The sequence below is a fragment of the Orcinus orca genome, chromosome 3 (genome assembly GCF_937001465.1).
Source record: "Orcinus orca chromosome 3, mOrcOrc1.1, whole genome shotgun sequence".
Taxonomy (NCBI): domain Eukaryota; kingdom Metazoa; phylum Chordata; class Mammalia; order Artiodactyla; family Delphinidae; genus Orcinus; species Orcinus orca.
The window spans coordinates 75,288,363-75,304,495 of NC_064561.1; the positions used below are offsets into that span (position 1 = coordinate 75,288,363).

General features: G+C 34.8%; 1 protein-coding gene across 3 annotated transcripts in view; it reads left to right on the plus strand.

Annotated features, from left to right (window-relative positions):
• KIF3A (kinesin family member 3A) overlaps positions 1 to 15,659 on the plus strand; it is an 82,439-nt gene extending 66,780 nt beyond the window's left edge. For 2 of the 3 annotated variants that reach the window (XM_004279902.4, XM_033405886.2), the window contains 8 exons: positions 3,916 to 4,072; positions 4,317 to 4,497; positions 5,267 to 5,377; positions 5,738 to 5,863; positions 9,413 to 9,466; positions 9,829 to 9,897; positions 10,490 to 10,614; positions 12,573 to 15,659. In XM_004279902.4, the coding sequence (XP_004279950.1) occupies positions 3,916 to 4,072; positions 4,317 to 4,497; positions 5,267 to 5,377; positions 5,738 to 5,863; positions 9,413 to 9,466; positions 9,829 to 9,897; positions 10,490 to 10,614; positions 12,573 to 12,621 (872 nt within the window). In that variant the 3' untranslated portion in view covers positions 12,622 to 15,659. The remainder of the gene's footprint in view (positions 1 to 3,915; positions 4,073 to 4,316; positions 4,498 to 5,266; positions 5,378 to 5,737; positions 5,864 to 9,412; positions 9,467 to 9,828; positions 9,898 to 10,489; positions 10,615 to 12,572) is intronic. The other variant, XM_049707245.1, reaches the window with a different exon arrangement.
• The last annotated feature ends 474 nt before the right edge of the window (positions 15,660 to 16,133 follow it).

The window sequence follows — 16,133 nt, forward strand, 5'->3', positions numbered from 1 at the left end:
AAAGTTCACCTTCACAGTTTTGGTTAGAGCACATGGTAGAGGAGAAGTTAAAATATTACCACTCTGGTTTGGCTCAATTAAATACTCTATGACATTAAAATTCTTTTTAGATTTTTTTACCTGAAATTTTGTGCTGAAAATTTACACTTTTAGAAAAAGAAAGTTTTTTTTTTTGGTTGGTTGGTTGGTTTGGTTCATTAATATTTTTTAAAAATCTTAAAAAAAACCAGTGTAAAAGTAACTTTTCATGATACCATGTTTTTAAGTGCCTGGTGAGGAGAGTTGGTACCTATTCACATTTAGCTTAAAATATTATTTGGGGAGAAATATGATTTATCGGACTGATTCTGGCTAAAATAATATGTTACTTGAATATCAGAGTTTTGAAACTGAACCTAGCTATATATATGCATGGTCATCTTTATGAAAATGGTATGAGAGCACAATAAGTTTTTTGCTGCTAAAACATCAGTTTGAAAATATTACCTGAATGGTTTTGAATAACTAATGCAATTCAGGCATAGTAGTAATTCATCAATATGCATGTGCTTTTGTATTTCTACCTATAAAATTTTTTTTTATTTTACTGCTTCTTAATGGGTCTGGAAACTGTATGTTTTTATTTTGTTGTTGTTTTTTACATCTTTATTGGAGTATAATTGCTTTACAATGGTGTGTTAGTTTCTGCTTTATAACAAGGTGAATCAATTATACATATACATATGTTCCCGTATCTCCTCCCTCTTGCGTCTCCCTCCCTCCCACCCTCCCTGTCCCACCCATCCAGGTCATCACAAAGCATCGAGCTAATCTCCCTGTGCTATGCGGCTGCTTCCCACTAGCTATTTGTTTTACGTTTGGTAGTGTATATATGTCCATGCCACTCTCTCAATCTGTCACAGCTTACCCTTCCCCCTCCCCATATCCTCAAGTCCATTCTCTAGTAGGTCTGTGTCTTTATTCCTGTCTTACCCCTAGGTTCTTCATGACGTTTTTTTTTTTCTTATATTCCATATATATGTGTTAGCATACGGTATTTGTCTTTCTCTTTCTGACTTCACTCTGTATGACAGACTCTAGGTCCATCCACCTTACTACAAATAACTCAAGTTCACTTCTTTTTATGGCTGAGTAATATTCCATTGCATATATGTGCCACATCTTCTTTATCCATTCATCCAATGATGGACACTTAGGTTGTTTCCATCTCCTGGCTATTGTAAGTAGAGCTGCAATGAACATTTTAGTACATGACTCTTTTTGAATTATGGTTTTCTCAGGGTATATGCCCAGTAGTGGGATTGCTGGGTCATGTGGTAGTTCTATTTTTATTTTTTTAAGGAACCTCCATACTGTTCTCCATAGTGGCTGTACCAATTCACATTCCCACCAGCAGTGCAGGAGTGTTCCCTTTTCTCCACGCCCTCTCCAGCATTTATTGTTTCTAGATTTTTTGATGATGGGCATTCTGACCAGTGTGAGATGATATCTCATTGTAGTTTTGATTTGCATTTCTTTGATGATGTTGAGCATTCTTTCATGTGTTTGTTGGCAATAGGAAACTGTATGTTTTTAACTAACAAAACAGTTGCAACCCTAGGAACCTAAAAAATTAATGTACATGTGTCAATCAGACCATTTACTCTATACTCCTATGGTTTTCACACATACATTTTTTAATCTTAACATATTTGCCATTTTTTCTTTAAATATTTACAATTTTGGAGTGGAAAGGAAGTTATAATTTTTTAGTGCATACACTTACTTTATACCTGAACTTATACTTTCCCCCCTCAAATTTCTAAGAAATAGTATTACTGATGGGAAATCCTTTCTAGGAATTCATTGGGAATAGGAGTTAGATTACTTTTTAAAATTATTTCTTAACAGTGTAATTCAGAATGTTCAGTATAGGTGATTGTGCCAAAGAATCCAACAGAGTCAGGTCTATGGCCTGACTTTGGGATTGCAGTGAATCACACCACACCGAAGCATGAATTTGGATCAGTGCTTTTGTTTACTCTTCTATTTAACTTATTTGTTTTGTGGCTTTAGTTTGCTTTGGACTTTCTTGTATTTCTGTAGAAGTGAAGGGTAACGTATTTTAAACCTTTGGGGGTTTTATATGATTTTAACCCAAAGAATTAAAGCCTGTGAATGATTCATCGTCTCATGGTTCCTGAAAGAGTTTATTCAGATATATATCTCCATCATCTTTATTTTTCAGTTGTCTTTCCTTGTTAGCATGAGGGGTTAGCTTTTGGTGGAGACATTAACGGTTTATAAAAAACTCTTCTTCTTTACACTCTTCTGTGGTCCTCTGGGAAGGAAGTTAAGAGTGACAGAAAGCTTTCAGGAGAGACTCAGACCAATTCTACGAAAAATTTGATTGTTTTTCTGAAGGAAAGTATGTTTCAAAGAAATTGTATTACCAGAAATGATATCTTTGATTCAGTTTCATAACCAGTTTAATAAGCTAGTTTTTCTTTTCTCTATCTTAGTTTTTCATTTTAATTTCATGATTTTGAAATTCAATAAAATTTATTGAACGTCTATTATATGTACATAAAACACTCTACTAGACATTATAATCAAAATAATCATTTTGAAGCTGTATTTCTTAGCTGCATTATTTTGTAGTATTTCTACTTATATTTGACACTAGGAATGTTTAATCTGACTTAGGGAGATTTAGGATCCTGAGTTTGACATCATAACAAGCTATTTTAGTTCATTTAAGGTATGATGATATATTGTGACAGCAACTGTAAAATGCCTGTTTAATTCATATGTAGCTGTTACATAATTAGTATAGAGTTACTTCCTTTAAAAGTATACTATGAAGTAAAATACTTTCAAGTAATTTTATCAAACACAATTTTAGAAAACCTCTGAAAATATATGTTAAAAACTACTTAAAAATTCTGCCTGATATTTTTATCTGTACCTTTTATACCTATATGGGGCTTTTTTAAAAAAATAAATTTATTTATTTATTTATTTTTGGCTGCATTGTGTCTTCGTTGCTGTGCGCGGGCTTTCTCTAGTTGTGGCGAGCGGGGGCTATTCTTTGTGGTGTGCAGGCTTTTTTTTTTTTTAAGAATCAATTCTGTCTATTTTTGGTTGTGTTGGGTCTTCGTTGCTGCACGTGGACTTTCTCTAGTTGCGGAGAGCAGGGGCTACTCTTCATTGCGGTGCGAGGGCTTCTCATTGTGGTGGCTTCTCTTGTTGCAGAGCACCGGCTCTAGATGCGCGGGCTTCAGTAATCGTGGCATGCGGACTCAGTAGTTGTGGCTCGCGGGTTCTAGCGCGCAGGCTCAGTAGTTGTGGCACACAAGCTTAGTTGCTCCACGGCATGTGGGATCTTCCCAGACCAGAGCTCGAATGCGTGTCCCCTGCATTGGCAGGTGGATTCTTAACCACTGTGCCACCAGGGAAGTCCCTTTGTGGCTTTTATTTATTCATTTATTTTAATAAATTTTGTGGGGAGGTGTTTTGAGAAGCCACTTGATTTTGTACCTGGTTATCAGAAAAAAGTAACTAAATAATCATATTGCTTTTTTGACGATATGTGTTATTTGGGGACATACAAATATCTTTGCTTTTTTTATTTATTTAGTTTTCCTGTTTATCTTTCTCTTTTTTTTCCCTGCTAATCTCTTATGCTTCTTTTTCACTTACTTCTGTTCTTAGTTTTCACTGCACAGTTGGACAACAGTTTGAATTTAGCAGTTAGTTAAAAAGATCTTCTAGGGACATAATAAATAGAAATAAAATATATTATTCAGTTGATTTCCTTAAAATGTTGACATTTGATTTTCTTTTCATGAGGAATGTATCTTTTATATTGAAGATAATTTATGTGTCTGAAGCATTCACTCTGAAGTGACTGTTGGAATTAAATGACTCAAATAGGTAAAAAGAAAGTTTCCCCAGATAAAATGGTTGAAATGCAAGCAAAAATTGATGAGGAGAGAAAAGCACTTGAAACAAAGCTTGACATGGAAGAAGAAGAAAGAAACAAGGCTAGAGCTGAGTTAGAGAAACGGGAAAAAGATCTTCTTAAGGCCCAGTGAGTATTACTGAATTGAGATGGATTTGTGATTTAAATTTCCTGGTTTTTCTCATAGGATGTATAAGCAAGAAAATTGAATAGTAATTAAAAGCAATACTACACAATTGTGTATTTGATAGAGATGTTATATAATTATATTCCTATTTTGAAATTTTACATCCAAATCCTTGTTAAATTAGGGGAAATTTAGTAGAATAGTAGATAATTGATGGATACAGAGTGTTCTCATTTTAATTAACAGACAAGAGCATCAGTCTTTGCTAGAGAAATTATCTGCACTGGAGAAGAAGGTAATTGTTGGTGGTGTTGATTTGTTGGCAAAAGCTGAGGAACAAGAGAAACTTCTTGAAGAATCCAACATGGAATTGGAAGAAAGGAGGAAAAGAGCAGAGCAACTTCGCAGAGAACTTGAGGAAAAGGAGGTAATTTAAATTTTTGTTTCTGGTTGATGCTTCACCTAAGGTATTTAACTTTTCTAGTGAAAAGCTGAATATCTATAATCTTAATAAAATTTAAAAAAATAAATTTATTTATTTATTTTTAGCTGTGTTGGGTCTTTGTTGCTGCGGGTGGGCTTTCTCTAGTTGCGGAGAGCAGGGGATACTCTTTGTTGCAGTGCACAGGCTTCTCATTGCAGTGGCTTCTCTTGTTGCGGAGCACGGGCTCTAGGCACACAGGCTCAGTAGTTGTGGCATGCGGGCTTAGTTGCTCTGTGGCAGGTGGGATCTTCCCGGATCAGGGCTCAAACCCATGTCCCCTGCATTTGCAGGTGGATTCTTAACCACTGCGCCACCAGGGAAGTCCCAGGTGCACAGGCTTCACATTGCGGTGGCTTCTCTTGTTGTGGAGCATGGGTTCTAGGCGTGTGGGCTTCAGTAGTTGTGGCACGTGGACTCAGTAGTTGTGCCTTGTGGGCTCTTGAACGCAGGCTCAGTAGTTGTGGTGCATGGGCTTAGTTCCTCCTCAGCATGTGGGATCTTCCCAGACCAGGGATCAAACCCATGTCCCCTGCATTGGCAGGTGGATTCTTAACCACTGTGCCACCAGGGAAATCCCTTAATAAAATTTTAAAGCATATCTGTGGATTGCTTTGAAAGAAATAGTTGCTAAACATTTATGTCATTTGTTAAATAATTAAACTTGTGATTTAATGAATAAAATTATTCTGAAGTTTATCACTTTATGTCATAGCAAGAACGCTTGGATATTGAAGAAAAGTATACCAGTTTGCAAGAAGAAGCTCAAGGAAAGACCAAGAAATTAAAGAAAGTTTGGACTATGCTGATGGCTGCGAAGTCAGAGGTTGGTCTTTTAGAAGTTACCTATTATTGTAGTTTGAATTTTTTAGAAAAGAATTTCTTTGATTAAGTATGATTAAGAATCCTAAAGGAATCATAATATGTGCTTACAATTTTAAAGAAGTAAAATTTTTGCCTTTATTTGCAATTTTTAATTTCAGCTGTTAAGCTAAATTGTTTATTTCCAACCTTAACTAATAACATGGAATAGACAATGATAGATAGTGTTACTCTGTCCATTGTTTTTGTGAAAGAACTGGGTAAGCTCTTACAAGGTTTCCTAGACCACTGCCCTATGTCAGATGGAATTGTTTTGTATTTAAAATCTTGTTTGTCCTTAGTATTTTCATTGATTTTCCGTTAGATGGCCGATCTCCAACAGGAACATCAGAGGGAAATTGAAGGCCTTTTGGAGAACATTCGACAACTTAGCCGGGAACTTCGACTTCAGATGCTTATTATTGATAATTTTATACCTCAGGATTATCAGGTAAGTGGGAATTTCTCTGTCTTAGGTATTAGGTCACTTGGCTGGGGTTAAGGACTAAAGAAATATAATTTCTAATTTAATTAATGGTAAATATTTACATTTCAGTTGCTGATGATAAAATTTTCTTGAACTAATGGCCATCACATTTCACTTCAGCTGTTAACAGTTCTTAATACATAATTCTCTGTTTGAGTAACTAAGTATCTGAATAAGAATTTCTTAGTCCTGGGAGGAAGGCCAAATTCATGTCATTCATGTAAAGGCATAGGTCCTGTTTATTCTTTCAACATTCTTTATCCTATAATTAGAATAAACAAAACTCCTGTGCGAACCTTTTCTCCTTGTTTATGGATGCTAATTCTGTGTGTGTGTGTGGGCAGGGGAATGGTAAAACATACATAAAATTTACCATTTTAACTATTTTTTTTTTACATCTTTACTGGAGTATAATTGCTTTACAATGGTGTGTTAGTTTCTGCTGTACAACAAAGTGTATCAGCTATAAGTACACATATAGCCCCGTATCACCTCCCTCTTGCATCTCCCTCCTACCCTCCCTATCCCATCCCTCTAGGTGGTCACAGAGTATTGAGCTGATCTCCCTGTGCTACGCAGCAGCTTCCCACTAGCTATCTATTTTACATTTGGTAGTGTATATATGTCCATGCCACTCTCTCACTTCTTCCCAGCTTCCCCTTCCCCCACTGTGTCCTCAAGTCCGTTCTTTACGTCTGCATCTTTATTCCTGCCCTGCCTCTAGGTTCATCAGTACCATGTTTTTAGATTCCATGTATGTGTGTTAGCATATGGTATTTGTTTTTCTCTTTCTGACTTACTTCACTCTGTATGACAGAGTCTAGGTCCATCGACCTCACTACAAATAACTCAATTTCGTTCCTTTTTATGGCTGAGTAATATTCCACTGTATATATGTGCCACATCTTCTTTAACCATTTCATCTCTTGATGGACATTTAAGTTGCTTCCATGTCCTGGCTATTGTAAATAGTGCTGCAGTGAACTATTTTTAAGAGTACAGTTCATTGACATTAAGTACATTCACAGTGTTGTGCAGTGATCACTACCATCCATCTCTAGATGTATGCTAACTCTAAATACTAGTATAATTTAAAAATCTTAGCCTCTATTATTCTTTTCCCCACATTTCTGTCTTTCCAGTATATTTTAGTGAATTTTAACATCTTTATTAGAGTATAATTGCTTTACAATGGTGTGTTAGTTTCTGCTTTATAACAAAGTGAATCAGTTATACATATACATATGTCCCCATATTTCTTCCCTCTTGCATCTCCTCCCTCCCATCCTCCCTATCCCACCCCTCTAGGTGGTCACAAAGCACCAAGCTGATCTTCCACTGCTACGTGGCTGCTTCCCACTAGCTATCTATTTTACGTTTGGTAGTGTATATATGTCCATGCCACTCTCTCACTTTGTCACAGCTTACCCTTCCCCCTCCCCATATCCTCAAGTCTATTCTGTAGTAGGTCTGCATCTGTATTCCCATCTTGCCCCTAGGTTTTTCTGGCCTTTTTTTTTTTTTAGATTCCATATATATGTGTTAGTATATGGTATTTGTTTTTCTCTTTCTGACTTACTTCACTCTGTATGACAGACTCTAGGTCCACCCACCTCACTACAAATAACTCAATTTCATTTCTTTTTATGGCTGAGTAATATTCCATTGTATATATGTGCCACATCTTCTTTATTCATCTGTTGATGGACACTTAGGTTGCTTCCATGTCCTGGCTATTGTAAATAGAGCTGCAGTGAACATTTTGTTACATGACTCTTTTTGAATTATGGTTTTCTCAGGGTATATGCCCAGTAGTGGGATTGCTGGGTCGTATGGTAGTTCTATTTTTAGTTTTTTAAGGAACCTCCATACTGTTCTCCATAGTGGCTGTATCAATTTACATTCCCACCAACAGTGCAACAGGTTTCCCTTTTCTCCACACCCTCTCCAGCATTTATTGTTTGTAGATTTTTTTGATGATGGGCATTCTGACCAGTGTGAGATGCTATTTCATTGTAGTTTTGATTTGCATTTCTCTAATGATTAATGATGTTGAGCATCCTTTCATGTGTTTGTTGGCAATCTGTATATCTTCTTTGGAGAAATGTCTATTTAGGTCTTCTGCCCATTTTTGGATTGGGTTGTTTGTTTTTTTGATATTGAGCTGCATGAGCTGCTTGTAAATTTTGGAGATTAATCCTTTGTCAGTTGCTTCATTTACAAATATTTTCCCCCATTCTGAGGGTTGTCTTGTCATCTTGTTTATGGTTTCCTTTGCTGTGCAAAAGCTTCTAAGTTTCATTAGGTCCCGTTTGTTTATTTTTGTTTTTATTTCCATTTCTCTAGGAGGTGGGTCACAAAAAGGATCTTGCTGTGATTTATGTCATAGAGTGTTCTGCCTATGTTTTCCTCTTAAGAGTTTGATGGTGTCTGGCCGTACATTTAGATCTTTAATCCATTTTGAGTTTTTTTTGTGTGTACAGTGTTAGGGAGTGTTCTAATTTCATTCTTTTTACATGTAGCTGTCCAGTTTTCCCATCACCACTTATTGAAGAGGCTGTCTTTTTTCCACTGTTTATTCTTGCCTCCTTTATCAAAGATAAGGTGACCATATGTGCGTGGGTTTCTCTCTGGGCTTTCTATCCTGTTCCATTGATCTATATTTCTGTTTTTGTGCCAGTAGCATACTGTCTTGATTACTGTAGCTTTGTAGTATAGTCTGAAGTCAGGGAGCCTGATTCCTCTAGCTCCATTTTTCTTTCTCAAGATTGCTTTGGCTATTCGGGGTCTTTTGTGTTTCCACACAAATTGTGAAATTTTTTGTTCTAGTTCTGTGAAAAATGCCAGTGGTAGTTTGATAGGGATTGCATTGAATCTGTAGATTGCTTTGGGTAGTATAGTCATTTTCCCAATGTTGATTCTTCCAGTGCAAGAACATGGTATATCTCTCCATCTATTTGTATCATATTTAATTTCTAACATTGATTTTTAAAAATTTATTTTGAATCTATATACAGCTTTAAGAAATTTGTCTGAATATAAGCCTTAGTATTTTTTTTCCTTTGGACCTCAGCTGCACAGAATTACTATTTGGCTCACAATATACTGTCCTTGATGGTCCTTGGATGGCCTACTTTTGTTTAGTTAGTTATTTTGTAGTGAACTTGTCACCCAAAACAAAAGCTAGGACCATGGTAGTGACCTGTTTCTAACCAAGTGGTTTCCCTCTTGCCTCTTCTATCCCTTGACCTCTTCAAGCTCAATTAACCACCATCCTGAATGCCATGTTCTTTATTTCCTTGCTTTTTATTTTTATACAGTTTAATTGAATCTACATATATTCCTTGAAAGTATATATTTTAAAATATATAAAAGGGGCATCATGCAGTATATAATGTTTTGAGACTTAACTTTTTTCACTTACTATATTAAGATTTTAGTTCCATGAATATTTTTCAGTATTTTAAATGTTATTAAATATTAAAAGTAGATCATCTCTGACTCTTTTAAAAGGAAATGATTGAAAACTATGTCCATTGGAATGAAGACATAGGGGAATGGCAACTAGTGAGTATTAACCTTCATCCTTTCATGAAATACTATGGAATACTTCCTGTAGACTGGAGTTGTACTGGCTACAATGCGGAGAAAGGTGGTCCAGAGGATGAATCAAGTGAGAAGCCACTGAAGTGGATAAGATGTTTTAATAATTATGTTATAACACACAGAATATTCTGTGTGTTATACATAGTAGAGATGGTGTAGGTTCGTGTATAGGACTGAATGACCTCTGGGGTCCCTTTCTATTCCAGCATTCAAATCATGTTTTATGAGTGTGCCATCAGTATATCTCATAGTAATTTGCCTCATTCATAGTATTAATTGCTAATTAAGATAATTCTCCTCCCCTTCTTTTTTCCTTTTTTGAGAAATGTGTTGCCTACACAGGAAATAACATGAGAAAGCAGACTCCAGTTCCTGATAAAAAGGAGAAAGACGTAAGAGTGCTTTTTTAAAAAAACAAAACAAAAAAAACTACAGTTGGTTCTTTGTAGGAATATGGGTCACTAAATTGTGTTATCATCATGATATCTGTTAATCAGCTCAGCTGAAAAATAGGCTACTATTTTGAGAATAGAGGCTCTAGGATGGGGTGATTATTAGGACAGTTCTGTTCACCTTCAGTCGTGATGGCAGGCATTTCTGTGACAAGAGTGGCATGTAGTTCTCTTTGGAGACTCTTTTCACCATCTCTCTGGGCCTTGGGGATTTGGTTAGAGACTAGAATAAGTCTGTCCTTTTCAAAGCTGGTCCTAGTCTTAGGTCAACAAGAGGAAGTAGCAGCTTTAGGGAAAACAGCAGCAGTTTTTCTTTACTACTAAGGAATTTATAGTGTGTCAGGGCTTCTTCACCAACACTTAGTGAATACATTTGAGATAAATGGCATTAGAAAAAGATATCTTTAGATATTTATTTGGTTTTGTTTTTGGCTTTTCTTCCTAAGAGTTTATTTAGTATTTTAAATCTTCCCCCAAATCTGGTTTAAATTCTTCTGTAAGAATGTCTTGTGTTTATTTCCTTTACATATAGCCCTTTGAGGTGGACCTTTCCCATGTGTATCTTGCCTATACTGAGGAGAGCCTACGGCAGTCCTTGATGAAATTAGAGAGGCCACGGACTTCAAAGGGGAAAGCAAGGCCAAAAACAGGGAGAAGGTAAGAACTGTCCTTGAGTCCCATGAGCCAAAGGCAGTGAGATTTTCAAATTAAGTACATTTAAAGGAAATTTAGTTAACATGATAAGTATTTTGTCTGATATATTTAACTAAATATTGAAATCCTATGTAGTTACAATTTGAGTAAATAAAATCTGGCTAAAGAATTAAGGTCTTCCAACTTCTTTAGCCCTCCTGAGTAGTAGAATTTATTGTTAATTTACTTTGTTCTTTCCAAATGTATAATAAGTCATTACTATTTTAATTCCTTAATCCTTACACTAATTATTCTAGTGAGATACTAATTAATTTGCCTCGTTAGACTCCCAAGGTATTGTATTCAGCTGATTCATTTTTCTGTCATGAATACTGCCCCAAGAACCTTGATTTCCTCAGTCACCAGTTAAATAAAACTTCTCTGTCTTTCCCTGTCCTTTGACTATTGAGTAGTTTATATGTATTGTAACATAGCCCAGAGAAATGAGGATGTGAAAGCCCTGGGCTGGAGCTTATTTCTTCTCTCCCTTCCCTACATTAAGTACTGTTCAGCTTATTTAAACTGACTAACAGACTTCGGGGCTCCTGAAATGACAGGAAATAATAAGCTTATGTTTTTCCCTACTTTGAGTACCTAGACTTTTGAGTTACGTGTAGGGTGAAGTCTAAGTTTTAATATTTTTGTGCAACGTAATCTCATAGACATAACCTAAGTTTTATAAATTTGGGGAGGAGGAATCAGTAGCATATTAAAAGTGTACAAATTTTTATATTCTTCAACATTTAGATGTCAGACATTAAAAGCATTTCATATGCCAACAGAAGCCATGCATGTAATATTAATGAATGAAGCAAATCAATTCAAAGAAACACCAATTCCTCTATGTCTTTGACTTTTCCACTTTTAATGGAGGTATTTTCCTCTTAACTCTGCAGTTAGTAAGAAAAGTGACAGTTCAAGTATGATGATAAATGGTAAGACAGTTGCCCTCAGTGGAGAAAAATAGGCAGTGGTGTGGGCTGGGGCAAAATGGAGCGTGTTCTGTCTGGAGTGAGTGGCCTATTACCCTGCTTCTAGTTAGTTTGGGGAAAGAGGGCCCATGGTTTCTGGATCTTCTTGTTTCAAAGGAGAAGCCAGAAATCAGGATTATTTACGTGAGATCTCCATCTTTAGTCACTTTTTAAAAGCTATGTGGACCTAAAACAAACAAGCAAATAATTTCATAAGGTATTTGGATACAGTTTTCAGAATGCTTATTTTAAAATATATACTTTTTCAGTTTAATCTAAAAAAAAAAAAAAAAACAAATGTGAGCTAACATTCGACGAGCCAAATCCAGCATCTCTGTGTGCCAGAATTAGCCTGCTGTATTATGAAAACAGTAAATGGCCATAATTATAGACAAATATACATGATAAGTGGTTTATTGATACTACATTACATTGCTTGACAATGTTCAATGTGATATTCCTCATTAGAAGCACATGTTTCAGTGTGCTAATAAGCAAAACTGCAATAAACATGATAGATTAATGGAACATTTCCATCATTTCCTACACAGTCATTTGTGAGTTGTTGCTTCAGATGATTTGTGACTCTGATTTTCACTGAATAAGCTGGCATCTTTAGCATACCCCAGAAGAGATAATAAGGGGGTTCAAATCTGGCAAGCATGCAGACCGCTTGGCCTGTCCACATTGTCTAGTCCAGTTTATTGTTCACTCACTCCTTCATCACTGTGGGTGGTGAAGTGGAGGGCCTTGCTATTGTGCTCACTCTGGGTGACCTTTCCCTAGCCTGAAAAGGCAGACATTAATTGATCTCATGGTCAAGCATGTCAAACCTTGGCCTGTTTCTAGAGTCTATGGCTGCCTGGTATTATCTACTACAATTATGTAAAGTGTTTGCATTTCAATCTTTTAGGAAAGCATTCATGTTTTCTTTTTCTCTTCTCCAAACAGAAAGCGTTCTGCAAAGCCTGAAACTGTAATTGACTCTTTACTTCAGTAAATGTTACAGACTTAAAGTCAGAATAAAAATTAGTGATATCCTCATGCCTGGACAAAACCTTTAATTAAAACACTGAAGACTTTTGTGTTATTTCAAATAATGGAAGCTGTAGATCATGCAGTAAGACTGGAACTAATAATTTGCCTAATAACTTTTAGTCTATATATATTAAGTTAATATAACATTAAAATTGTACAATTGGTAATTGTTCAAATTGTCATATTAGTTTTCAACTTATACTGTGCAGGGAAGTTGAGAGAGCAGCTTATACTATAGAGAGTTGCAGTTTAAATGTATACATAAATCTGCTAGTGATTTACTCAACTACTGTATATTTAGATAACCGGATATTCAAAATAGAAAAAAAATATAAGTCCTGTTTTGCACATAGAAAGTTGCAGGTCTAATTGTCCTATGTTTTCCTGTTATATATGAATGTATGGGCTGCAAATCTAAGAAATGATTCTATCCTAACACCCACCTGGCCTTTTATAATATGTTCTAATTTTTATACTAACATTCATTGCATTTAAAATATGAGATGGGTGATCTTATTGATCTATAGAAAATTTTATAATTCTATAGTCAATCTTTAGAAGTATACATGTTTAAAAAACAAAAGTTGAAGATATGTTTCATCTGGACCTCTCATGATTTCTTTTTGCCACTTTGACTTCAAGTCAAATTTTTTGTTTGTTTTGGTTTCATGTTTCTTGAAACATTGAATCTGTACCTGAATACAAAGGAGTCACAGCTGCAGAAAATTAAGAAGCTAAATACTGGTCACTAACATTTGCCTCTGTGGCTATTATTTTTTTAAATTCACTTTGAAACATGATTAACTGATGCTTTCCTGTGTCTGAGTTCTAAATTTTGATGAAAATTGCTCTGTTTCTCCCAACTGAGAAAGATCTCCGTTTTCTAGAAAATACAGACAAAGCAAGACAAATATCTTTTAATTCTTTGCCTTTAAAACACTTTGTTTTGTCTTTCTTCTTATTTTATAAAGAAAATATTCTTCCCTGAATTTCTTCCATTGACAAATCCAGTTAGACCATACCTCTAAAATAAAAATTATTTTTATTTTATAGTAAAAAAAAAAAAGTCATAGAATTGTTTGTTCTTTTGTTGACTGCTTACAAAATTTTTATTTTTTTAAAGTTATGCTACTCCAAAACCACTATATATATATATATATATCTTTTATGAGTTTTAAAATTATGTAATCAGCCCTGAAATGCATTGGCTACAAGTTTTAAGACTTCATAAATGAGTATTTATTAAGTTAACATTATTTTAGTAAGTTTGGTTAAATATTGGTTTATAATTACAAAGATGTATATAGAATGGGAGTGAGCGAATGTAGCGTTATTTGTGAGGTGGTGGTAAAAATGTGTCCATAAATTTAAAGTACATTCCAAAGGTGATGTACTAAATATCCTGTGTATGGTGAATATTTTCTAGGTAATAAGAATTGCAGTTAACTGGCAGCATTTTCTTTGTAACGTGTAAGATAGTTAGACATTTATAACTTTGTGGGGCATTGTTTAGGTACCGTGAAGACTTGAGGTGAATTTATGTCTTGTAAAAGCTTTGTGTAAGCAGAATATCTTGGCAATTGTAGATGCATATTTAACTCTGTTAATAATAACTCTAGAGAAATCTTAATTTTACCAGTAGGAAAAAAATATGACTACTTCTTCTTTTTAAAGAATGCACGTGTCTACCCTTTAACCATCCAGTTAATAGAAAAGGAATAACTTTAGAATTAAGCTTTAAAACATTATAGAAAATTTAAGCCAGTACGTTAGGTTTTTTTTCTTTTCCACGCCATAGCAGTAACAAAACGAAATCTATAAAAACTCAAAACGTTGAGAAATTTTAAAAACAGGCTACTTTAGCAGTTTTTTTTTAAAGCATTTATATTAGAACTGATTATACCAGATGGGCATTAAATAGTCATCTTATATAATACCAAGATTAGATATTGGAGCCAGGCCTGAGTATCCATGTGAAAACATGGGAACCTGACTTTAGAGCTCTTCACTTAGCTCTAATCATAGTAGTTCTGTGGTTTCCTCACAGTTACTTTGTGTCATTGTCCATAAATGAAATATTTTGCAACTTTGGTGTTAATTTCCTGAAAGGCTATAGATGAACAAACTTGCTCATTATTTGATATAGGAAGCAGATTTAAAATGAGTGTCACATATAAGTAGGTTATTGAATGGCTATTTTTCTCTTTAATTTAAAAAAGTAATATTTATTAAAAGGAGCCTTGGTAGAATGTTGTTTGTGGTATGTTCTTTAGTAAACCTTGCAATTACATGTAGTAATAAGGATATTAAAATATAATAGTATTCCCCATTTTTGTCTAGATTCTTGTGAAGTATAAGAGTAGTCAAGGTGGCGGGTCTACATCTATGTGTTCGTCCCACAAGTAGAATCCATTTGACATGCTGTGGCATCTACTTTCTGGGAAAAGGGGACTTTTTTTTGCTGCAAGAAATTTAAGGTTACTTTGGGGGAGAGGGTGGTGCTACTTCAACTGTAACATGTTTTTAATATTACGATTATAGGTTTCGGTTGTTTTGTTTCTTTCTAGTCTTTTAAAAATATTTTTTCCCTTAACTCTTATCTTAAGGAAAGTCCCTCCCTTTCCTACAGGGCTGTGAATTAAAGAACGGGTAGAGTTTACATTTAAGTATGCCAGTGTCTGCCCAGTTTCTTAATGTATGCATTTGTTTTCCTTTTTAGTTATTCTTTGATCTAAAATGCTAGAAGAAAACATAGATCTTCCTAGTGCCTTTGAACTTATACTGTAGTCTAATTTAAATCATTAATAACTTAAATAGCATTACTACAATACTGTATACTGGCCAGAATTACAAATCATATGATAAGTTTGTCGTATTAATTTCAAAAGCCAACTTTCATTGTATTTTATGTATATATTGTATTTGTTCAAGTTGTATATATTGATATTGTATGTATACATACAGCATGGTTAAATAAGAAATAAAAACCTTTACCTAATGCCTGTAATAGTGGTCTGCTTCTTTACTGAGCTATTTTTGTGTTTATGTCCATCCTGATCTTAATAGGCAGGTTCTTTGTGCTTGGCTCTCAGTTTCATGAGGTTAAGAGAGACCTGTGTAATTTCACACCAGAAACTCTTAATGTTGTGGGTCTTTAAACAGAAATCATCATGATACAGAAACCTGGGAGAGATGTTTTTTAAAATGCCCCTTCTCATTGATAAAATTTATTTTCACCAAAAATATTTTAATCCAAGTTTTGTTATCCTTGTCATTAGGTGTTTGAGAACAGAAACTTAAAGAAGTCTGTATGGAAAATAAAGGTAAAAGGAGACGTTTCTTATTGGTAATGATATCATGATATCTTTCAAAAACTTTTAATGAGCTTAAAATATCTCCAAAACAATAACATTGCTTGGATTATTGTTAATCGTGTGTTCTTTGGACAAACATTTATTGATTACCAGGCACTGT